Source organism: Octopus bimaculoides, chromosome 18, assembly GCF_046866305.1.
Source record: "Octopus bimaculoides isolate indiv1 chromosome 18, ASM4686630v1, whole genome shotgun sequence".
In the NCBI taxonomy this organism is placed as follows: domain Eukaryota; kingdom Metazoa; phylum Mollusca; class Cephalopoda; order Octopoda; family Octopodidae; genus Octopus; species Octopus bimaculoides.
The window spans coordinates 19,404,332-19,431,162 of NC_142945.1; the positions used below are offsets into that span (position 1 = coordinate 19,404,332).

Below are 26,831 nucleotides of genomic sequence, written 5' to 3' on the forward strand. Positions count from 1 at the left end.
TTGCCTTGCCTTTCATCCCTTTCAGAGTTGATAAATTAAGTACCAGTTGAGCACTGGGGGTTGATGTAATCGACTAGCACCCTCCCCCAAAATTGCTGGCCTCATGGCAAAATTTGAAACCATTAGTATTATTGTTATTATTATTATTATTATTATTATTATTATTATTATTATTATTATTATTATTATTTAGGTGGCAAGCTGGCAGAATCCTTACTTTGCTGGGAAAATTGCTTAGCGGCATTTCTTCCAACTTTACGTTCTGAGTTCAAACTCTGCCACAGTCCACCTTGCCTTTCATCCTTTTGGAGGTCAATAAAATACGTACCAGTTGGACACTGAGGTAATCAACTCCCTTACCACAAAATTGCTGGCATTGTCCCAAAATTTGAAACCACTATTATTATTGTTATTATTATTATTATTATTATTATTATTATTATTATTATTATTATTATTATTATTATTATTATTGTTGTTGTTGTTGTTGTTATTCCAGCTGCCAAGAAAGATGTATTATTATCTAAGAACTTGAAAGATGGTTCCAGTTGTAAAAGCTCTGCTGATCAGCAACCTGATTCTTCTGAAGTAACAACGCCTTTAACTACCAAATCTAAACAAAATTCTTCAAATGATAACAAATTGACTTGTTCCCTTCCTACACCAGTTACTACGGTTACCGATGCCACTTTAGCTGCTGATTTAATGGGTGTATCAGAGGTTAATGGACTCAAAAAAGATGGTTTGTGTACTCCTTGTAAAGATGGTTCTAGAACTCCAAACAAGGAAGGATCTCTTACTCCACGAACTGCTCGTCGCGATGTCAATGATAGACCTATGGGATTGCCAAAGAGTTCTTCAAGGTAAGGAACTTCTTTATTTAACCCTTTTGTTACCATATTTCTATAGAAATATACTGCCTTTGTCTCAATTAATTTTGAAAATAATAATGAATTTAGTAAGATAATTTTGTTGTTATTAAGCTGGTAACATAGATTGATATGAAATTTTGATAGAAGTTTTCAATTTAGATCACTTAGGACCAGAGCCGATTTTAGGTGGGTTGGTATCAAATGGGTTAACTATGACTCCTTTTCATACTTTCATTATACAGGGCGAACCATAAGTCACACACAAAATAGGTTCAATGCACTCCGGAATTATCAAAGACCTGCTTCAGTTTTTCTAAAATTTAATAAAATAAATAAATAAATAAAACAGTGATGAATACACACATACTTGTACATCATTATCATCATCATCGTCATTTAACGTCCGCTTTCCATGCTAGCATGGGTTGGACGATTTGACTGAGGACTGGTGGACCAGGAGGCGACACCAGGCTCCAATCTGATTTGGCAGAGTTTCTACAGCTGGATGCCCTTCCTAACGCCAATCACTCTGAGAGTGTAGTGGGTGCTTTTACGTGCCACCGGCATGAAGGCCAGTCAGGCGGTACTGGCAACGGCCACGCTCAAATGGTGTATATTATGTGCCACCTACACAAGAGCCAGTCCAGGGGCACTGGCAACGATCTCGCTCGAAAGTCCTTACACATGTCACAGGCACAAGTGCCAGAAAGGCGACGCTCGGCATAGGTGCCCTCTCGATTTCGCTTTCGCTTGCCCCAATAAGTCTTCGCAAGCTGAGTTTCGTGTCCAATGAAGGAGACGATGCTGGCATGGGTGCCAGTCGTCGAATTTAGTTCGGTTTCAATTTCACTTGCCTCAACAGGTCTTCGCAAGCGGAGTTTAGTGTCCAAAGAAGGAAAGGTATGCATAAGTGGGCTGGCTACACCCCTGGCAGAGGCCTTGGATTTAGGTTGTTATTATTAAGCTGGTGCTTGTAACATAAACTGATATGAAATTTTGATAGAAGTTTTCAATTTAGATCACTTTAAAACAGGAATTTATATCACAGGACCAGAGCCCACTTTAGGTGGGTTGGTATCAAATGGGTTAACTATGACTCCTTTTCATACTTTCATTATACAGGGTGAACCAAAAGTCACACACAAAATAGGTTCAACGCACTCCGGAATTATCAAAGACCTGCTTCAGTTTTTCTAAAATTGAATAAAATAAATAAATAAAACAGTGATGAATACACACATGCTTGTACATGATGTACAAAATGAATAATAATAACAATAATAATCCTTTCTACTAAAGGCACAAGGCCTGACATTTTGGAGGAGGGGTTAAGTTGATTACATTGACCCCAGTATTCAACTGGTACTTAATTATCGATCCCAAAAGGATGAAAGATAAATTTGACCTTGGCAGAATTTGAACTCAGAACGTAAAGATGGACGAAATGCTGCTAAGCATCTTTCCTGGCATGCTAACAATTCTGCCAGCTCACCACCTTAATTATAATAATAATGATGATGATGATGATGATTTCAAATTTTGGCACAAGACCAGGAGTCATTTGTTTTGGGGTGTGATTTTTGACCCACCCTGTATACTGCATGGTCATGAGGTGAAGAAGTTTGTTTCAGAATCATATGGTTTAGGGTTCAGTCCTACTTAATGGGCATTATTGACTGACTGACTGGTGTCTCCTGCTATAGTAACATGTTAACCAGAGCCCTGTGAATGAAATTTCATCATAATCATCTTCATCATCATGATAACAGTGGCAGTGGGAAGGTGTTGAGGTTGTTGATGATTTTCTTTTATATGCTACAAGAGTGCCAGATGAAGCAACATACACAGGTTACGAAATGTGCTGAGCTTTACACAGCATCAAAGGGGAAAATAAATCTATACTCCAAATTTTGTCATGTCCATTGAGTAGGAAAGTTACCTCAAATCAATCGTGGAACCCCTCAGATCCTGAATTATCTTGTTTGTGAAGGGTTATGGCCTTCTCCCAACTAACATTCTCTGGCCTTTAGATGCATGCTGAGAATACACCCACTCACTCAAGTGAATGTTCACCCCTCATACCTACCTTTCAACAAATTTACTGCAAGCAGCACCTCTCTACCTATGTTCACCTTCATTTCAAGTAAAACTCAAAATAGTTCATGATGACATGTCTGAAGAGTATCACCATCATGCAAGCGATATTGTTTGATTCTAGTCTTCCCTGAAAACGTATCCTGCTATGGGAAATATTAGCTTGCTTGGAAACAAGTGAGGGTTGGTGGCAGGAAGGACATCTGGCCATAAAAAAATCTGTGTCAATAAGTTTTGTCTGACCCATATGAACATTGGTTCAGGCAAAATTATACAGCAGTGTTGGTGGTGGCAGCATTATTTAAAACCACAGTGAAGTTGCAAATATACATTCTAACATCCAGTTGTTGCTTAACCCCAAATCATCTTAGATCAAACTGACCCATGATCAAAAGTGTCCTAGCTGTGACTATCCTGTCCTTCTTTTTTTCGGTTATTGTGTATCATTGACTGTGTTATGCAATGTTTCAGTCCTTTTTTTTTTAAGAAAACAGATTGTCAATCAAGGGAGATCTGACTGCTATTTCTAAGGCTTGATCAGTTGTTCCATTGCTGTGTTGTTAACAATTATGAAACTTTTCTTCCAGGTCAAAATATGAAAAACTTGACTTAAAAAAGGAATACGAAAAAAGACAAGAAGGAAGAAAAGAATTAATAAACTTAGTAGTTATTGGTAAGTATTCTGATAAATTCTTATGAATAGTTAATTATTTCATAGTAACTTCTTATGTCTTTTAACCCATTGCCTGTCCTGTGTATCATATGTCCTACACAGGACATGTTTCCCTGATGTCCATGCATTATATATGAGGAATCTTTTCTGTTTGGGCTTTTACTTTTTGAAATTTTAAAATTTAGTGAAAAGTTACAAATTTTGCAAACTTTAAAAGCTCTGGACTTATTCCTTGTAAGCCTGATGCTTATTCTATCAGTCTCTTCTGCCAAACAGCTAAGTTATGGGGACACAAACACACCAACATCAGTTGTCCAACAATGGTGGTGGTGAGACAAACACACACGCATAAAAATATTATATATATATATATATATATATATATATATATATATATGATGGGCTTCTTTCAGTTTTCGTCTACCAAATTCACTCACGTGGCTTTGGTTGGCCCAAAGCTATACAAGAAGACACTCTTTAACGTACAGAGTTGAATTTTGTGTAGCCACCTGTTGGCAACTTTTCTCCCCCATCAATTTTGTAAGGGGTGTTACCCAATTTTCTGAGCTTTTTTCACAGCTATACCCCATTCGAAATTTGCATTAGTTTTTGTATGAAAAAAAATGGAAGGGAGTGGGGCTTGTTTGTAGTTTGTAGAGAAAACGTTAAATGTGCCTGAAAAAAAAAAAAGCATGGTCTCCCCCCCCCCCTCTAAAAGACATGAAGAACTATGAAAGAAGGTGAATAAATACCGGGGTGAGAAGAAAGAAGAAAGAACTAACAGTCAGTCATTCTAGAACTCCTAGAGTAAAAATGTACACATCTGAAAGTCTTTCCCTCTATTCATTACTAAATGTCTTTCCCTCTTCTTCATTGTTAAAAATAAAGAAGCTAGAAAAGATCAATCGTATTTCAGTCTGTCATTGTAAATGACTGAGGCTTTCCTTTCTCTGTCTCTATCACTTCACTCCTTTTCTCTACAGTTAAGAGAGTGAAGTTGCATGGCTCAGTGGTTAGGGGTATTTGGCCTACGATCATAAAGTCACGAGTATGATTCCCTGCAGCGCGCTGTGTTTTTGAGCAAGGTACTCTGCTTCACCTTGCTGCAGTCCACTCGGTAAAAATGAGTTGTAGCTGTAATTCAAAGGGGCCAGCCTTGTCACATTCTATGTGAGGTTGAATCTCCTTGAGAACTACCTTATGGTATGCATGTCTGTGGAGTACTCAGCCACTTGCACGTTAATTTTATGAGCAGACTGTTTGGTGATCAGATAAACAGGAACCTCGTCATCGTAACTGATGGAGTGCCATATTTTAAAACAAGTGAAAGAAAAGAAAAGGAAATGTTCCATATCGTAAGGCAAAAATGTTGTGAAAGCTGTGTCATGTATAAGCTGTGAAAGCTAAGATGAAATTATTACTATTCCATCGGGTATTCACCCTCAACTCACGCTCAGTTTGATAACAGCTTACGCATCAATGTTTATCTGGGGGTTTGGTCTCCAGATCTGTGAGACCCACAGATACTGCTGTTAGGACCAGATTAACACCCATAGTAACCCTAATGACTAAAAAGATTTTCCTGCTCCTACATAGGATCTTCTTTCGTTTTCTTCCAACCACTTGAAGGTTTATCTTGCTCCAGTCCACTCAGCTGGCCAAAATGAATTGTAGTTTTAATTCAAAGGGGCCAGCCTTGTCATATTCTGTGTGAGGCTGAATCTCCCTGAGAACTACGGTAATGATATGCATGTCTGTGGCGTACTCAGCCACTTGCAAATTAATTTTATCCTCGTGTGGTAATGAAAAGTGAAAGTGACATCCAATATTTGCTGTGCCTGTGTATCAACTTTTCTTTGGATTTATGTATTTACTGTCTCTCTCACTTTCTCTCTTTCTCTTTCACTTCTTCTGTGTCCTTGCTCTCTCCCACTTTTAATTTAACAATGTGTGTATGTATCTATGTATCTACTTTTCTTGCAATGTGATAAATATTTAAAAACACAAAACAAACGTCATCACCACTCACTGTCTCTTTCACTATCTCTCTTTCTCTCTCACTCTCTCTTTCTCTCTTATTTCCTCTCTGAAACATTTAAAAGCACAATGAATGCCGTCACCACTCACTGTTTCCCTCACTTTCTCTCTTTCTCTTTTCCTCTCTGAAACATTTAAAACACAAAACAAACGCTATCACCGCTCACTGTTTCTTTCACCCTCTCTTTCTGAGTTCAAATCTTGATGTGGTCCACTTTGACTTACATTTTTTCGGCACTCAATAAAATAAAGTACCAGTAAGTACTGATATTGATGTAATCAACAGCCGCCTCCCTTCAAATTTCTTGTTTTAAACTTAATTTAGAAATAATTATTATAGGACTATCAGTTAATCAACCTTTTTCTTGCATCACAAAGATCCAAAGGGCCAATGTTTTATGCTAGTTACAAAAGATAAATTTACCCCTGGGTAGCCTGCTAGTTTATCACTATTAACTTTTCTGTAAGAGCATAGAAAATATTGTCCTACAGTTTGTCTGATTAAACCTGATATTTTACTATTGATAGGTCATGTGGATGCTGGTAAAAGTACACTTATGGGACACCTTTTGTATCAACTGGGAACAGTAAATAAAAGATTGATGCATAAGTTTGAACAGGAGTCTAAAAAGCTTGGAAAGGGATCATTTGCTTATGCCTGGGTCCTTGATGAAACTGAAGAAGAGAGGTAAGTAAATGCCTAAGGAATTCATCTTTTCTATCAATATTACATGAAGGCATGTGGCTTAGTGGTTAAGGCGCCAAGCTCATGATCATAAGGTTGTGAGTTTTGTCAATATGCGAAACAGCTCCTGTTATTGTCCTTTACATTTTACTTATTTCACTTGACCTTTACTCTCCAGGAATCGAGGTGTTACCATGGATGTTGCCCAGACAATGTTTGAGACTTCACACAAAACCGTCACACTGCTTGATGCTCCAGGGCATAAAGACTTTATACCTAATATGATAACTGGTAAGTATCAGCGCTACTAAATTTTCATCATCATTACTTTAATATATAATTTTCTATGCTGACATGGGTCAGATGGCGTTTATTAAGGCATATTTTCTATGGCTGGATGCCCTTCTTGTTACCAACCTCACCTGTTTCCAAGCAAGGTAATATTTCTCTGTGACCAGACATGTTCTCACAGGATATTGGAAATGACTGATACTGCTTGTATGACAATGACACTCACAACTAGCATGCAATCTCAAGACAAGGGGATACAAAAATATGCACTCACAAACACACTCACACACATACATACACACACACTATATATATATATAATAATATTAGGGACAAAATCCAAAATTACGGGTAAAACCTCAATTAAAATCAATTTATAAAAAATTAAAATTAAATTGAGCTTTATAGATTAAAATTTATATAAAAATATATAGTTTTAGGGAAAAGAACCAAGTTTCAAGAACTCATCGATGAAAATCCACTATCACATATAGAAAAATTAATAATTAAAAGCACAATAAATGAGTATAATATAAAACAAAGTAAATATCATAAGATAAAGATAATAAAATGACTACACGTGTTTCATAACTAATTTTCAAATAGAAAGGAAATTTAAATCGATTAAAATCAATTAAAATTATCGAAAATAAATTCTATTCAAAAATACAGCTAATCGTCAGGTCGTAAATATTATTGTGCTTTTAATTATTAATTTTTCTGTATGTGATAGAGGATTTTCATTGATGAGTTCTTGAAACTTGGTTCTTTTCCCTAAAACTATATATTTATATATATATATATATATATATATATATATATATATATATATATATATATATAATATACAGCAGGCTTCTTTCAGTTTCCATCTACCAAATCCACTCACAAGGCTTTGGTCAGCATGGGGCTATAGTAGAAGACACTTGCCCAAGGTGCCACACTGTAGGAGTGAACTACTGTTTCTTGGTTATATTCCATCTAATTTATATGTATGCTTGAGTGGGTGACCTGCATGATTAATTCAAATCAATATGAATAAATAAATGTTACATTTAACAGAGAAGTCTGAATGCTAAATTGTTAAGTCTTCAGGGTTCCCTGTTTCTCTCAATACAGTAGCAATATTGTTGTTTTAACGTATATCATATAGAATGGCAATGGTGATGATTGTTAAGACAATACAGTGTAAAACTAAATACTTTAGAGAATTTATCTTTGTTTATAGGTTCCATGTTCAAATTACATCTTAGTAAACATCACTCTCCATCACCACACAGTTACTAAATAATGTGACTGTCAGAGCTATATATTCAGAATATGTTATTTTACATTTTACTTCATTATTTCCCTATTTCACACCTCACAGCACTATTTATGGTGATGATAACGATATTTAGAAGTATATACTTTTTCTTGTAAAATTACACTTGTGTTTTATTTCCCAACATCACATACCCATGTGCACATATACTGACTTGCACAACTCTCTCTCTCTCTCTCTCTCTCTCTCTCTCTCTCTCTCTCTCTCTCTCTCTCTCTCTCTCTCTCTCTCTCTCTCTCTCTCTCTCTCTCATATATCCATGTTTCCATCTATTTATAAGGCACTGCCCAAGCTGATGCAGCTATTTTAGTGGTGAATGCCACTCGGGGAGAATTTGAAACTGGATTTCTTTCTGGTGGACAAACCAGGGAACATGCTTTGCTTGCTAGGTCTTTAGGTAAGCCAGTCATTTCTTACTTTTTTGTAGCAGTTTTATACTTTTGTTGTGTTTCTTATGCATGAAATGGTTTTTTTTTTAGCAATTTGATCATTTGTATATTGTTGGATTATTAAAGAAACTTCCTACAAGTAACAACTAAGCTGAAATATAAACAAAACTTACTTGCCAGTGAAGCAGCCTACATCAAGCAGGCATTCTGAGAGATCCTTATTCAAAGGAACAACATAATAACCATGTCTATACATAATGATTAAACACATTATCATGTTGTCTGTAATTCAGCAGCTTAATTTCACAGTAATTGTTTCACTTTTTATACCATAAGATTTACAAGGCCATTATGAACATGTATGCTGTTTTGTGCTACTCTTACATGGCCATGCCTTTACAATCATCTCTTCTACCTACATTGACTAATACTTTGGAAATCCAGTAACTTTTCTCAGTTCAGTTCTTTTAAGCACTGTATAGCTCCTTCTCCAATTCATGGGAAGGTTGTAAAATGGAATGCATAAGTGATGAGTATGACATTATAGACACATGACTGCAAATGACTTAAACTTTGGTATTAGTTGTAATAAGTTTAATGACTAGAGGAAACCTACTGTATCAGTGGTAAGTGGACACAACTTTCTAAATACTGTGAGCCACAGGGCCAATACATTAAGGGGTGCCAGTGAACACTTCATCTTCAGGTAATAAATCCTTGGACAAAATCTGTCACAGAGTGTAGCAAATTTGCAGAATTGTTAGAGCATCAGACAAAATGTTTGGTTTTTGTTCCATCTGCCATCTCTTTTACATTCTCACTGCAAACCTCACCCAATGTCAACTTTACCATTCATACTTCCAGGGTTGATAGAATTAAAGTACTTTGAATTTTGGAGTATTCCAGTCATTCAGTCAACAGAATGGCCTACTCATTGCACTATATTGTATGTGGTCCAATATCCACTCACACACATTTACATACTTATAGCATTAACATGAACTCTAGGCAGAACTAGTATGGCACCATGTGACAAAGCTAGCTCTTTGAATTATTGAAACAGTCCATCTAACAGGGCTTCCAAGTAGTTTCCATCCACCAAGTTTTATTCACAAGGCTTGGGTCGTGATAGAAGATACTTATTTAAGGTGCCATGCAATGAGATCAAGCCCAAGATCTCAAGATTGCATTGCTCTGATCTTAAAAATGATTTAACCTTATATGATGATGATCATCATCATCATTTAACGTCCATTTTCCATGCTGGCATGGGTTAGATGGTTTGACTGGGACTGGTAGGCCAGAAAGCTGCACCAGGCTGCAATCGTCTGTTTTTGGCATGATTTCTATGGTTGGATGCCCTTTCTAATGCCAACCACTTTACAGAGCATACTGGGTGTTTTTTACATGTCACCGGCATGGGTGCTTTTACGTATCACCAGCATGAGTGCCTTTTATGTGTCACCGACACTGGCAATGACCACAGTTTACCAATATATCCAATTTACAACACTTTAATCTTTGGTACAATCATTAATCATTTTCTTAACTATTTGGCCACACACATGCACACATGTATATTTATGTACTTATGTTATTTATTCTTGTTGCAGGAATCTCTCAACTAATTGTGTGTGTAAATAAAATGGACACAGTTGACTGGTCAGAGGAAAGATATAATGAAATTGTGAAAAAATTGGGGACGTTTCTCAAACAAGCTGGATATCGTGACAAAGAAGTCAGTTTTGTACCATGCAGTGGTTTAGAAGGAGAAAACTTAATTAAACCAGTTTCTCAACCTGAACTGGCAGCCTGGTATAATGGCAATTGTCTGTTGGAGCAAATAGGTTTGTTTATATTTCATCATCATTTAGCATCTGTTTTCCATGCTAGCTTGGGTTAAACAGTTTAACTGGAACTGGTAAGCTGAAGAGCTGCACCAAGCTCCAGTCTGTTTTGGCTTGGTTTCTATGGCTGGATGCCCTTCCTAATGCCAACCACTCCACAGTGTGTAGTGGGTGTCTTTTACATGTCACCAGCATGGGTACCCTTTGTGTGTCACCAGCGCGGGTACCTTTTACATGTCACTGGCATAGATGCTTTTCACATGTCACCAGTGCTGGCTACAACTTGACATGTCTTCTCAAGCACAGCAAATCAAAAAAGTTCTCAGTCACTTTTCATTACCTCTGTGAGACTCAACAACCAAAGATCATACTTCATCACCTCATCCCAGTCTTTCTGGGATTACCTCTTCCACAGTTCCCCTCCACAGTAAGAGATCAGCATTTCTTTACACAATAGAGTATTCCACTAATCCTTTCCCACCACTTAGTGGATTCAGTAAGAAGAAAACTATAAGTAATCATATTAACCCTTTAGCATTCAGATTACTCTGTCAAATGTGATACTGCTTTATTCACATTGTTTTGAATTAATCATATATAATCTCCTAGCTTCTAGATTTTGAGGTTATGATTGTTGTTTATTTCTGGAATGACCCTGTAAGGTAGATGTCAGAGGCTGGATCTGTCCAAACATAAAACAGGTAGAATAATATTTGGGCCAGATATGGCAAGTTTAAATGTTAAAGGGTTAAAAGTACTCACTTGATGGAGACAGTTGAGTTTAATTCTCTCCCTCTTGATTCTAAGTTCATATCCCAGGGTTTGGGGAGCTGTTTCACATTCCATTCCTCAAGAGCTGATAACATGAGTACTAATGGTATCACTGTACCACTGTATCAACTGGCCTATCAAATGTTGTTATACCCTGCTGGTCACAATGTGCTTCTTTCTACACATTGTTATAGCTTTTGAATGATGCCTCTCCATTGGTTATGTGGGTAGGCCAACATTCCTCCTGAACAGAATGCCTACTGCCTTGGCAGGCAGGCCAACATTTCCTCATAAAAAGAATGGCTGTCTGTCACAGGGTTACCCATTTACACTTAAGTGGACTGGAGCAACATGAAACAGAATTTTGCTCAAGAACACAAGACACTACTAGTCTTGCAATTGAAACCATGATCTCAAAATCTTGAATACAACACTCTAACCACTAGTCATGTGCCTTCACAGTGTAGTAACGATATACTGAGATTAATTTACTGTATACCTCTCTTATATAATTACCATAGGAAGCAACCAATTGCAATAAATGTTTCATAAGATTTTAAGTTACTAAGGTATTGCTGAAGATTTTGTTTCATATTATAATGATTCAGTGAAGGACCCATTGTGGAGATGTAGCTTTTTGTTGGTTTCTCTGGGTTCTTAGTATGATCTTTGTGCTCAGCACTCAACAACATCATCACCATCAACATTTAACGTCCGTTTTCCATGCTGGCATGGGTTGGACAGCTTGACAGGAACTGGCAAGGCCACGCGCCATACAAGGTTCCACAGTCTGTTTTGGCTTGGTTTTTACAGCTGGATGTCCTTCCTAACACCAACCACTTCACAGAGTGTAGTGGGTGCTTTTTATGCGGCACCAACATCAGCGCTTTTTATATGACACCAATATCAGTGCATTTTATGTGTCACCAGCACCAGTGTTTTTTTACGTGGCACCTTAGTTTTAGGATCTCAGTTCTGTTGTGGTGGGCGAGTCTTCTTGAGTACAGCAATGCACCACATACCTTGGTTCTCTATCATCTCCATAAGGCTCAGCATTTTGAAACTGGCTTTCAATATGTCATCCCATGTCTTCCTAGGTATCCCTCTTCCACAACTTTGCTTCACTTTAAGTGATCAGCCTCTTCTTTATGCAGCTGTCCTCATACATCCACATCACATGAGCAAACCAGTGTAGTCTCCTCTCTTGCACATTGCATATAATTCCTCTTATGCCCAAATTCTCTATACACCACCTCAATAAAACTCTTCTCTGTTTCAGTGTACAACTACTTATTAAAGAGTTAACCTATCCTTTGGAATAAATATCTCATTACAGCTTCAGATGTTTACAACTGATTATATACTGTGTACTGTATCATATTTACTGCATCTTATTCGGTCCAGTTGTATTAGAAGTCTCTTGATATATTAAAAAGATTAAGGATCATATTTCATCATACAATTTCTTTAATTACTAACAGCTGTCAACCAACATTTCTAGAATTTATTTATTAAATAATCTAAAATAATCTACAGCCTGAAACTATCCTGTGCTTTATTCCTGATGACCGAGCAAATTTAGTCATAAATCTATTAAGATACTCACATTTACATTAGTCATCAGCATTATCATACACATAAAGTTATAAAACTGTTAAGCAAAGTATATATATAATGTTATGAGTATATATTTGTATCACAGTAAATACAAACCTGATTTACTTTGAAGGTAAAGTTTTAGCAAAAATAGATTTTAAGATCCATATCTATCTAGACCAGTGGTTCTCAACCAAGGTTCAAATGGCCCTAAGAGGTCCATATAAGATTTTGTTCTTAAAATTTATCTCCAATAAATTGGTTATATTTCTACAACGTGTAAAATATTTTAAAATTCATTTTTATGCAGTTCCCGATAATACTTAATTATAAAATTAAAACAAGATTTTTTAAAAATTTGAATGACTAGTAGGGTCCACCCAAGTAAAATAGAAATCAGAAGGGTCCAAAGGTTAAAAAATGGTTGAGAAACACTGATCTGGAGAGCTATTGTCTCCAGTCCTTGGACTCATAGGGATGGTTTCCCAGTTTCCATGGCATAAAAGTAACCAAGATCACAACATTCTCCATGAACAGGACACCAGTCCATCACAGGGTACTCATTTATAGCTCAGTAGACTGGAATAATATGAAATGAAGTGTTTTTTTTCAAGAAAACAAAGCACTACCTTGTCCAAGAACTGAAACCATAATCTTGAGGTTGTAAGTGCAACACTATAGCCACTAGGCCATGTGCTTTCACTAAAAATCCATTCAGAGATGACTTAACGCTTTTAATACTAACACATCTGAAACCACACCTGATTCTATGATGCAAGCTTCCTCTTTTAAAGTGGTCTAAATGAAAACTTGCCATCAAAGTTTTATATGTAATTCAAGTTCCAAAAATCAGCTTAATAATGACAAAATTATTTTACTAACTTCAGAATTAACTGAAACAAAAGTCATGTTTCTCAACAGAAAAGTGGTAATCAAGAGAGATTAGTCATGCAAAATGCCTGCCCTTGTAATAGAAACCTAAACTATAAAGTATATTAAGATATATGGTGCTACAACTTGGTCTATTTAACCCTAAAATCAATAATTCACCTCTTAGTGGGGTGTTAAAATTGGGATCACACCCATTATGTTGATATATTCATATACTCTTACGCTTTTACTTGTTTCAGTCATTTGACTGCAGCCATGCTGGAGCACCACCTTTAGTCGAGCAAATCGATCCCAAGACTTATTCTTTGTAAGCCTAGTACTTATTCTATCGGTCTCTTTTGCCGGACTGCTAAGTTATGGGGACGTAAACACACCAGCATCAATTGTCAAGCGATGTTGAGGGGACAAACACAGACACACAAACATATACGCTCACATACATATATATATATATATATATATATATATATATATATATATATATATACAACGGGCTTCTTTCAGTTTCCATCTACCAAATCCACTCACAAGGCTTTGGTCGGCCTGAGGCTATAGAAGAAGACACTTGCCCAAGGTGCCACGCAGTGGGACTGAACCCGGAACCATGTGGTTGGTAAGCAAGCTACTTACCACACAGCCACTCCTGATATGATGTATATATAAGATATGATATATTCTTGCTTTTCTGAAACAAAAACATTAATGGAGAAAATTAAATTTTAACTTTTTTTATTTTTAAATTTCAGATGAGTTTTACAGTCTGGATCGTGCTATCGACAGTCCTTTTAGGTTGTGTATCTCAGATGTGTTTAAAGGCTTGGGCAGTGGATTTTGTGTGTCTGGTAAAGTATGTACAGGTGGAGTCCAGAATGGTGATGTAGTATTACTCATGCCAAATGCTGAAAAAGCTACAGTCAAAGGTAAGCATTTCTCTATCTGAACTCTCACTGCTAGTTTTGAAGGAATGATGTTCTTGATGAAGACATTGGATGTGTCTCAACAACTTAGTTTTGAGTTGTTGGAAACAGCATGTCAAGAAGTTAGTGGGTAAGGAAGTTTGTGAATTCATTCGTTCCAAAGAAAATGTTCATAAGTAAAAACATAGCATCTAGTAGTCATCAAAGAATATAATATATAGTATTTTATATAGTGTGTGTGTGTGTGTACACACAAATAATCACATAAATGCAAGACAAGTAGAAAAAATAGCTTTTGAATTTGCTATTTATTAAAGCCCCTCCAAAAAATCTTCACAAACTGTTACTCAATGTTTTACATTAGCATTCATTGGACAATTGTGATTATGCTATATATATATATTTTGCTTCAGCAACTCAGTGCTGAATATGTCTGAAATGTAAGAGAAAATGTGTTTCAAAATATTGATGTCCAGGTCACAAAAGCAAAGTTTGAAAGGAATAGTAATACTTTCCTTTGATTTCTAGATAGATGCAAATAGGAAATAACATTTACTGACCAAAGACAAAGCAATATATAAATTTTGTTATATGGTGTTATTACAATCTTTCCAAATTCTGCATTTGACTTGGAATTTTTGGTCCTCGAAAGTTATCTTAGTGTATAAGTCAACCTACTTCTTTTGGCTGTAAATTTTGATCTGAAAAATTTGACTTGTATGCTGGAAAATATGGTATATCTTTTGTAAATGAGAGGTTTTCTAAATTCTATTTTCTAGGTATCACGCTGAATGATGAACCAAAGCAATGTGCCTTTGCAGGGGATCACATCATACTTACTCTAGTTGGTATTGATATGAATAATGTTTCAGTTGGTGAGTGTCATTTGATTGTTCTCTTTGTATTCAGTCATTCCTATCAAGCCTTTTATGGTATCGTAGTGGTAGAATTTGCTGAAACAGAGCTACTGTGGAAGAATTTCTACCATAGCTTGGACTTCTATGCTTATTTTAATTTAGTTCAGTCTAACAAACAAAACATTCAGTAATTATGTAGTGCATATATAAGCTAAGAGTAATAATTAGTATCTGCCCATTATTTCTATTTTGGAGTTTGGGGATGTCTTGTGAGACCATGGAACTGCACCTTGAAAGTTCCTCCACAAGATGCAGTTGCTCATGCATGCAAGTCCTCTTTTTCTGCAGTACTAATGTCCAAAGCAAAGGCAAAGGCCAGTACAACTTGGTGCCAATTTATTATCATATGTTGTTGTCAGAATGCAAAGAGCCAGAACAGATGCCACAAGATATCTTGTCTGATGCTGTAACCCTTCCTCCAAAGCATCTCCATGGATCACTACTTTATTTCTTCTTAAATTCCTAACTGGCAACTAGAGGGGGAGACTGTCCTCAACCAATATACTGCTGTAGGTGCCAGTGGATGATAACTATATATATATATTGTGTGTGTATGTATTATGTATGTATGTATGTGCATATGTATGTAGATGTATGTATATATGTATGGTATGTACATATATGTATATATATATATATATATATATATATATATGTGTGTGTGTAGATATATGTATATATATATGTAATGAATAAACACTCCAATCAGTCAAAACAACTTTATATCATTCTCAAATTATCAAAAATCGAATATGAATTATAATAATGGGGCACCCAATGGTAAAACCCAATAGTATAAAATATAAATATATGCACGAATAAAAGGTGATAAAACCTAAAATATGGTCTTTTTTTGAAGTCTGTGTTGTGTTGTGTTGACAAACATGCACTTAAAATTCCTGTTTTTAATCAAAACTTGTTAGTTACTAAGGTGACAACACTACCTATTTATCTGTATTTCAGACACACACACACAAACACACTCTCTTTTTCTCTCTCTCTCTCTTTTTCTCTCTCTCTCTCTCTCTCTCTCTCTCTGTAATTCTTACTCAACAGCTTTTCTCCTCCCCTTCCCTCTCTCTACACATGTTATGAACAGACAGACAGAGATCAGCTTCTCTTTTATAATGAGATTCATAATTACTAATTAGAACAGCTCAAGAGACCCCATTAGGCTTTTCTGATGCTGAGAACATAACAACTTCTCTGGTGCTTTGATAAAATGCAACCAGTACCTTCTGTAAAGTGTATGGTGATAGGAAGAGTATCCAACCATAGAAACCAACCCCAAAATGAAATATAACATTTATGAAGCAGTGGTTCCCAATATATACTGACTCAACCATGATGAACCATCCATCTCATATCAAAATAACATCTTTAGCCAAACAGTATAAAGACATGCAGAAATAGATGCTTAGCAAGTTCACACTTATAGACCCACACATGAGCATGCACACACACACACACACACACACATGGCAGGCTTCTGTATAGTTTTTGCCTATCAAAAAAATATCACTCATAAGGTCAGTGTTAGGGCAAAGTAGAAGATATTTGCTCAAAGTGTGACTCAGTTAAACAGACTCCAAAAACCACATGGTTGCAAAACAAACCCAGTCATCCTGCTTCTAGAGTTTATGTATGATTATATTTACATTATTGTTATATTTGGAGATAGTTATATTTTTGTCAAATATGACCATTTTGAGAATGGACTAAACAGAGTAGGAGGAGACACATGACATGGAGAGTTGCTGAAGAGGTCACAGGATGTGTGGTGAAAGATTTCAGATGAAGGACACTAAAATATGAACAATAATAAAGCTGAAGTGAAGAACAAGTATGTATGTGTGGTTATTTGGCAAAAAAAAAAAAATTACTATCACCCAAATATAACAATATCTGTTGCAACACACAATTTCACATATATTTACATTATTAATTTTTATCTCAAAGTATATATTTTAAAATAACATATTGTATTTGTTTCTCAGGTAACTTTCTCTGTGATGCCAGTAATCCTATGAAGTCAGCGACCAAAATCCGGGCCAAAGTTGTTGTGTTTAATATTGAAGTGCCAATTACTAGGGGTTATCCTGTAAGTACTCTTATAATCATCATCATCATCATCATCATCATTATTATTAAGGCAGTGAACTGGCAGAATCTTTGTGGGATTTGAACTCGGAATATAAAGAGCTAGAACACATAGTGTCAGGCACCAGAATCATTAGGACACTGGACTAAATGCTTAGTAGCATTTTGTCCGTCTTTACATTCTGAGTTCAAATTCTGCCACGATCAACTTTGCCTTATATTCTTTCAGGGTTGGTGAAATAAGTGCCAGTTGAGCACTGAGATTAGTGTAAACAACTAGCCCCTTCCCCAAAAATTGCAGGCCTTGTGCCTATAGTAGAAAGGATTGTTGTTATCAAGACAGCGAGCTAGCACAATCATTACTATACCAGAGAAAACGCTTAACACTATCAAGGTTGACTTTGCCTTTCATCCTTTTGGGATCAGTAAATAAGTACCAGTGAAGTACTACAGTCGATGTAATCGACTATCCCCAAATTTCAAGGCTTGTGCCTATATTAGAAAGGCATGTTGTTGTTGTTGCTTGAATATTATTTACAATTCTATATCTGTGATAGGATACCAATAATACTTCCTTTATGGCATAGGTTGACACTGCTAACTGTGATTCTCTGGCCTTCATTATTAATTTCTATAGTTCAACAAAAGTGATTTTCCACAATGCCACAAATCTACAGACTTTTTTGGAGAAGGGTTTAATCAACTGAACCAACTTCAGTATATGGTTTATATTTCATTTTATTGACCTCCCCAAGACACTGAATATAACCAAATAGTCTGAGCTGGTGCTGAGAATCCAAGTTGACTATATGTCACATGGTCAAGGCAGATGAGGAGGTATCTTAGAAAGATGGGGACCGACTGGGACTCTGCTTGACAGATTGCATGGGAGGACCTGGGAATATACCGAGAAATGGTGAATGCAGGAAAACATTGTAATGGTGCATGCCCCCCACATCTGACCTGACCTGACACTCAATATCATCAGCAGCAGCATTTAATTGCCATTATGCACATTGACATGGATTGGATGGTTTTGCCAGGACCCATTGAACTGCCGCACCACTTCAGGCCTCAGTGTCAGCTTTGGCATGGTTTATATTGCTGGAGGCCCTTCATTCAGTCTGTTGCACTTTGATTTTTACCAGCTCGCCACCAATTAATAAGTCAATGAAATTAAGGTGACCCTGTAGTCATGAATGTTGGCTAATGATCAAAAGAATAAAATCACAAATACAAGCAGCTGAAATGGAGTTTCTCTTAAGGATCTCCAGAATAATATTACTTGACAGGGTGTATAACTTGGTGATCAGAGGGTCTCTCCAAATCAAACCACTACTTCTCTACATCTTACATGCCATCAAATATAGTATTCTTCAAGTTCCACATCTTTCTTAATTTCTCCCAGCATTGAAATCCCAAGATGAAATGGTTAAGTGATAAAATAGAAGAAGGAGAGAAGCACGGTGGTTCTATATCTTAAAGTTCCTTAGACATATTATTTAACCTGCTATTTTTAATTCGGTTTTTTTGCCTGTCCTCATCTACGTCCATGAATGTTGTACCAAATGAGTACAATTATGAACACAAGTGGCCAAAATGCAATTCCTCCAAAGGATCTCTGGAAAAACTGTGAAGAGAACAGCTACTTCTAATGTTCCATTAATCTATTTAGTGTTATCTTTCCCTGTAGAACCTTATTTTTATTCCTAAGCAGGAAAAACATTACCCATGGCCTGTAGGAGTGTGTCACACATTGGTAGAAGAATATTTTTTCTGTTCTTTTACTGGTTTCCATCTTTAGGCAGTGGCCATGCTTTGAAGGTTTTTAGTTGATTATTTCGCCCCCAATTCTTAGTCTGGTGCTTATTTTATAGATCTCTCACACAGTTTCCATCTACCAAATTTCAATCACAAGGTTTTGGTCAACTTAAGGCTATGGTAGAAGATACTTGCCCAAGATGCCACACAGTTGGATTGAACCCTGGACCAAGTAGTTATGAAGCAAACTTCTTAATCACAGCCATGCCTGCACTCATAAATGGGTGAGACTGTTGCATTTAATGTGAATCTTGAAGTATTTGAGGTTAGCAATTTATTAAGAACGTATGGAAATGATATATATTATCATCATAGCTAACATCCTCATCATTTAATATCTGCTTTACCATCCTCGCATGAGACTTATAGGTCTTCTCTAGCACCATGTCTTGACACTTTTTACAGTCCTTTGTCATCCCCATTTGTGAGGTTCAACCTCTTAAGATCAGTTTTCACCACTTTTTTCCCATGTTTTCCTCAGTTTTCTTCTTCCACAGCGCTTTTCCATTCAGATTATTTGGCATTCCTTCACTCAAATGCAATCCTCCATATATTCATCATGTTCTAACAAGCTTGGTCTTTTCTTTTGCACACTACTTCTGATTTTCCCCATACTCAATTTTTCTCTCAACCCATCCGTGTTCCATCATTCATTCACACTAACATTACATATCCAATAGAGCTTGCTTGCCTTATTTCTTTCCATCCTTTACACATCATTTACATTCAATACTTATGCTTTTGCTAGCCTGCAACATCACATTTTTTACACAAACATCGTACAATCCACCTTTCATTTAGAGAGAGAATTCTTTGTTACCAACTGAAATAATACCTTTCCTGAACTTTCCCACTCCATCTGTATTCTGGCTACTATACTTACAGAACACCCACCTTCATTGCTGATTAGGCCATCTAAGTAAGGGAAGCTATCAACTATTTGTAGGGAGCGTTCTAGACATTTGAAGATATACATTTCATGGGTGTTTTTACTGCTAACTATTCCTGTGCATCTGCTGCTTACAAAACCTCTGTCAGTCTGCCTGTGATCCCACTGTACATCTCATGCACTGATGGTTAACATTGAATACACCATGAAATTCCTACACACTCTTTTTATGCTTATCAAACCTGACCACTTCTCAAAGGCAATAAAGTCTTGTCTCCTTTGCTGACCAAAACTTTTCCATTTGAGGCTTTGCTTCTACGTTTGGATTTTCCTCTCAAAATATTCAGCAGATTCAGGTATGAGAACTAGGTCCTCAACATACAGAGTACCCCTTGACAGCTGGCTTCAAGGTTCTCTGTTAAGACCTTGAGAAGAACTATATTAAACAGGAGGGGCTAAGAACTAAACCCTCTACACTAAATTTCTCACAGGACTTGTTAACCTTACTGATTGTGTTTCTGTATATGGCTTGCACAACTCTCACAAACCATTCGTTTATGCCTTGTTTTCTTAGTAAGTACCAAACTACAGATAGAGCATAATACTCTGTCAACAAATGCTAGGTATAATAGCTTGTGCTTTGCTAAGAATTACTCATGAAATTGTTTCACTAATGAGTATCAGTGGGACTTTGTCATGGCGCAAACTCAAATTACACTCTATCTAAACTAATTTTCTTCAGAATTATTCTACTCTTTATGTGACATTCATAATTTGGTCAATCCAATTGATGTCTCTATAATTGATTCTTTTTAAAGCATTCTTTTTCTCTCGTAACAGTCCATGATGATATCGCTATGTTAGTCATTGAGTATGACACTTCTCTATACTATCTTAATAACTAGCTGAACATTTTCAGCATCCCAGTGAATACCTCTGACATCAACTTCAATAGCTGGTCCTTCTTTTGGGTTAAGGGCTCTCTCTCTCTCTCTCTCTCTCTCTCTCTCATGCAATCTTTTCATTTAGCAACCTCTCCTTATAAGATTTTCATTCCTCTTCTTTTTTAGCATCAATGAGGGCAAGTGTGCTTCTATAATTCCAAAATTCTTTCCCCAACATCATGTTCTTTTGCATTGAAGCACTACTTCAGCAATAGTGGCTATCAAAATCTCATATATAACTTCACCATACTGATTTTACTGTTTCAGAGTATATTCCATTACCAGTCTACAACAGAACCTGTTCTTTGGAAACGATTAATTTGTCAAATTCATAAAAGTACAGGAGAAATCATCAAGAACCGGCCTAAGTAAGTTGGATAATTTTTTTCAATCGATTTCTTTAATTGCTTTTATTTAATTGTTCAGAGTTTTTTACTTTTAAGTGTCAAAAAATTTCTTTAGTAACATGTTTACTTTCAACTCTAAATTGGATCGGTGGCTCTGTCACTTTACAACATCCGAAATAGCTAACTTTAATGGGTAGCAATGATAAATAAGAAATATAGAAGCTGAATTTTCTTAAATTCTTATTTTTTATATTTAACTTTTTAGCATTTAAATTGGCCATATCCAGCTCAAATAGTCTACCTGTTTTACATTCAAACCAGTCACAACCAGCCTCTCATACCTAGTCTATAATGCCATTCTAACCTTTTAGCATTTAAATCAGCCATATCTGGCCCAAATATTCTACTTGTTTTATGTTTAAACTGACCAGATCTGGCCTCTTACACCTACCCTACAATATCATTCTAAAAATATACAATCGCATCATCAAAATCTCAGAGCTACAAGATAATGCATAATTAATATAAAACGATGTGAATAAATATGCATTCATTTAACAGAGTAATCTGACTGCTTAAAGGGCTAAAAATAAACAATCACATCACTGAAATCTTGAAGCTACAAGATAATGCACGATTAATTGAAAACAGTGCAACTAAGCATTACATTTGACAGAATTATCTGAATGCTAAAGGGTTAATTTGTCAATTTCTGAAAGGAGTTCATTATTTGATAATATAGTGTGAAGGTACATTTCATCAAATATGCTTAAAAACTCCATACTTGAAAATCAGTACCTTTCTTGTTACAACACAGGTATCTCCATATGGTCATCGACCCACAAGAAATATCAACTAAATCCTTCCCAAATCACACCCTGTCATCTCAAAAAAAAAGAAACAGGCACATCATAATGCAATTCCAGATCCAATATGTCTGAACAAAAGATGGGATGGTCGTGGCTGAAATGCTTTTGATAAGATATGTTTTTGATACTAGATCAGAACTGATTTGGCACTAAATTACAACATTTTATTGTTTGGTTAAACAAAGAAAAAGTTGTGTTCTCAGCTCAACTATATATGTAATTACATTCTCCTTTTATTCTTTCTTTTATAAAAATTGATATTTTCCATTGCCTATTCATACAGGTGTCTTGGTAAAAACAGCAGTGCTGTAGTAGAACTAGAATTTGAACGTCCATTATGTATTGAATTGTATAAAGAATTCAAAGAACTTGGGCGTTTCATGATACGCTATAGTGGACATACTATTGCAGCTGGTCTGGTTGAAGAGGTAAACTAACTTTCTTAAGTTATTTCCTGTATAAACCCCCAAGATTTCATATTACTGATCTGTTGCAGGTACAATTATTTTCTATGATTCACATTGCCTAATTAAAAACTCATTTAATTTAAATATAATGATTTTGTAGAAACTACAAATTTATGTTACTTTTCAAAGCAATTGACTAGTGACTGTGACAACATAAGTTCTCGTTATATAGCCATATTGTAAAAGACACTGCACCTGTTTTCAATTAATGCCATATAGTAACATTTATGATGTACATTATAAAGAATATGTCCAACAGATCCAGGTTTTCAGCTGTATATTTGTAACAGATATATGTTACTGATAGCAGATTATTTAAACTTTGCAGGACAGTGTGATAGCCACCAACTAAATCAACAGAAGGGGAAAAAAGTTATTTCTTATAGATTTTATTTTTCTGAGTTTGTTGTTAGAAACAGTACACCAAAGCTGTAACATTTTGCTGTTTCGAAGTGATAGAAGAGGTTAGTAATGACACAGCTTGCACACTTTTGGTAGTATTTGAGTCAGTTGTGGAGGCTAAGAAGATATAGGCATGCTAGAAAGAGGAAGATGTGACGTGACTAAAATTAAAAACAAGCTGTCCTAAAATTTTCAGAGAACGTGCTTGTTCAGAAGAGGTACTGAATGAAAGAGAGGATGCACCTTTGGCAAAGATGCCAAGTGAAAGAAGAGGAGTTCTATATTTATACATGTTAGAAATCTGGATGTAGATCAGAGAACAAAAGAAAGTGAATGGGTTTATCTCTGTCGAACTGAATTTAATCTCAGATGTTAAGTTAAACAATAGGACTTATCCTAAGTATGACAGTTGACTTTCATAAATTTCTAAGTACTAAAGCCAAGAACAAGAGAAAGGAGCTAACAGAAAAATCCAGGCTAAGGTTTCAATTCCTGACTAAGAATCCAGAAAACGACCTGCTTCATGTTCATTTAACCTCTTACTCATAACAATGCAAAAAAGTAGAACAGTTTTATTTTGTGCACACTTTCTTGAGCAACACCATGCCCAAGGAAATTTCTTTCTCACATGAAACTGATCCAGGAACCAGCTGCAGTATTTGAGTATTTTCCTTGACCAAAATATAAAGTAAAAGTTTCATTGTGAAGAAAATATCAGAGCCGAAGGTTACTAGTTGGATTGGTGCCCTATTCATATCCTATTTATAGGTGCTGTATATTGTTACTTGAATGAAGTGACTTCTTTCTTTCTGAATAAATTTCATTGTAAGTTAAATCAAAATACTTCCACACTGTTTATTTGATATTCACTGTATTCCTATAGCCAACCTGCAGCCAATTATATTTTGTTTTCTTTTTTGGGTGAGAGGGAAAGACTCTGGTTCTTAGACAACGCAATATTTCTGAAAACCTGCTTAACTTAGCACTCTGAAGACTCAAAAATAAGAGATAAATCAGTTACGTGAAAAGTTCTTGGACTACTAGTTTTCAAAAATTGTGAGTTATTATCTGCTGCAGGAGTTTAATTGTTTATTTAATTCTACAATACTCAATTCATGTAGCTGTTGAAGAGAACTACCATATCTTAGGAATTGTTAAGTACATTGAGGCTGCACCCAAAGGGGAGATTTAACATCTCATCCATTACAAGCTCCATATGCTTTTGTAGAGACCATTATCCATCTTTCTATTAAAACAGTTATGTCAAGTAAATTAGAACCTATTCCCATTAATTTTTAATTCCATTACCGTACTAACTACCTTATATTATTGTGTTTTTTAAATATGTATTTTTTTGTTTATGCTGGGTTTTTTTTTCTTTTTAACAGATTCTCAATGTGAAAACATAGAACAACCTTGATACATGCATATTTGAGATTATTACAGGATTCCAAACAGGATATCTTTCTGGCTACTGGACATGACCTGGGCAATACAACAGATTGTACTTTTCTTACAGTCTGTATACTTAACAAAGCATGTGTTGGATTTATTTCTAACATACTGATTACTTCTTTAATATAACTTTTTGTTAAATTCTAAATCAGAAAACTGGTATTCTGAAGCTTAACTTTGGTTTTGGTGCTCAGCTCTGAAAGCAGTCTCATCTCCCATTGTTGCCTCTTTATTTTTTTTTTTTTAAGCTGTCTCCTGCGGTGATTTACATTTTCATAATTTTATCACAGATAGGGCTATGAAAAACAATAATTTAGAAATGAAATTGAATTTGCTTTCTTTTTTATGTTCCAGAAGTTGCTATTTTTTAACTGAATGATGCACAAGCTTTTTCCGAAGGTGGTTCACAAAATTCAATGAAATAATGGACCACCAGATATAAATTTCCTTTTAATTGCATCATGCTATACAGCTGGACGTAAAACTCGCTGTGGACCACCAAGACTTTGGGTTGGACCACTTGTGGTTCCTTTGGACCATATTGTACATCGCTGTTCTAACTCATTAAAAAAAGACTGTGATATATAGAAACATTATTTTATATAGATTTGGAATAAATTATATATGATTTATATGAATTTATGATATGTATTAAAAATATTATTTTGAATTTGAATAAGGCTAAGAATAAATTAAATATACATTGTACATTTTTTTCTTTTAACTTTTTTTCTGAAATAGCTAAATAAAATTTAAGCTCGTAATCTTTAGTTATATTAAGTAATCTACTAAAGCTAACTAAAACATTTCAAAATTAACTTTGTGCATTGGGATCAAGATAAGCATCATCACTATGGCTTCAATAAATCTAAAGTTGCAAGGTATTTATTGTCTTTGTTTGTTTTTGTGTTACATCACATCAATTTCCATTGTTTGCTCTGAGCATTTTTTTTTCTTTCTTTTGAGCATTATTTTTTACAGCTAATAATTCTTTCTATTGTTCAACTCTCAACTCTGAAATATAAGAGGAAACTGATGTTAGTAAATGACTTTCCCTCTCTTCAGACATAAAAGGGAATTATGCTTACACACACAATCAAAGAGAGGAGGGGATAAGATAAACATTAAATCAGTGATGCAAAAACATTTCATGCCTGTGAATGCAGATGATGTGCAAAGGTTGGAGAGAAATGAAACAAACAAATTGAATGAAGTTTAAAATGATAATGAAGATAAAATTAGTACATATTTAACCGGTGTAATAGTTAAAGCTATACTATTTAAAACTAAAAACGTTTATTTAATTATCATTAAAAATCAATTGAATAATAGAAAAATAGAAGAATATTTATTTAACACATATTTATATATATATTTATTTATTTATTTATATATATATATATATATTTATTTATTTATTTATATATATATATATATATATATATATATATATATATTTATTTATTTATATATATATATATATATATTTATTTATTTATATATATATATATATATATATATTTATTTATATATACATATATTTATTTATTTATATATATATATATATATATATATATATATATATTTATCTATTTATTTATTTATATATATTTATATATATATATATTTACTTATATATATATATATTTATTTATTTATATATATTTATATATATATATTTATTTATATACATATATATTTATTTATTTATTTATTTATTTATTTATTTATGTGTTTCAGCCAAGTGGCTGCGGTCATGCTGGTGCACCACCGTGATTTTCACGTTCCTTGCATGGCTCTTCTCCCCCACCTGACATGATCCAATCAAGAGTTTTGATGGCACATCTGGTCTATAAGAGAATTTGACACAGCTGCCCTAAACTGCGTCTCATTACGAGCCATTGGTTCGTCTGGTATCGTGGAGAGGAAAGCGTCAAGTTTTGTCTTGAAGACCTCCGCATCCATGTCTTGCATGTCTCTCAAATGTTTTGGCAGGGCATTGAAGAGCTGAGGTCCTCTGAAACCGAGGCTGCTGCAGTATCTCGTTCTTATGTGAGATGCAGTGGACGGTACCTTTGGCACCATGCAGTGGCGACCCATGCGGGCATTCCTGTAGTACTTGATGCCAAAGTTTGGCACCAGTCCTTCCAGTATTTTCCATGTGTATATTATTACATATCTCTCCCGCCTGCACTCCAGGGAGTAGAGACCTAGTGCCTTCAGTCGCTCTCTG

At 35.3% G+C, this 26,831-nt stretch overlaps 1 protein-coding gene across 4 annotated transcripts in view; it reads left to right on the top strand.

Moving 5' to 3' along the window:
• Positions 1 to 25,482, top strand: part of LOC106882204 (HBS1-like protein) — a 90,617-nt gene extending 65,135 nt beyond the window's left edge. For 3 of the 4 annotated variants that reach the window (XM_089365895.1, XM_014932797.3, XM_089365896.1), the window contains 12 exons: positions 500 to 863; positions 3,554 to 3,639; positions 6,205 to 6,364; positions 6,540 to 6,652; positions 8,257 to 8,373; positions 9,979 to 10,212; positions 14,217 to 14,390; positions 15,167 to 15,262; positions 17,302 to 17,405; positions 21,326 to 21,426; positions 22,558 to 22,702; positions 24,532 to 25,482. In XM_089365895.1, coding sequence (XP_089222021.1) covers positions 706 to 863; positions 3,554 to 3,639; positions 6,205 to 6,364; positions 6,540 to 6,652; positions 8,257 to 8,373; positions 9,979 to 10,212; positions 14,217 to 14,390; positions 15,167 to 15,262; positions 17,302 to 17,405; positions 21,326 to 21,426; positions 22,558 to 22,702; positions 24,532 to 24,552 — 1,509 coding nt within the window. In that variant the 5' untranslated portion in view covers positions 500 to 705 and the 3' untranslated portion in view covers positions 24,553 to 25,482. Of the gene's footprint in view, positions 1 to 499; positions 864 to 3,553; positions 3,640 to 6,204; positions 6,365 to 6,539; positions 6,653 to 8,256; positions 8,374 to 9,978; positions 10,213 to 14,216; positions 14,391 to 15,166; positions 15,263 to 17,301; positions 17,406 to 21,325; positions 21,427 to 22,557; positions 22,703 to 24,531 lie in introns of those variants that run through there. The other variant, XR_016244958.1, reaches the window with a different exon arrangement.
• The last annotated feature ends 1,349 nt before the right edge of the window (positions 25,483 to 26,831 follow it).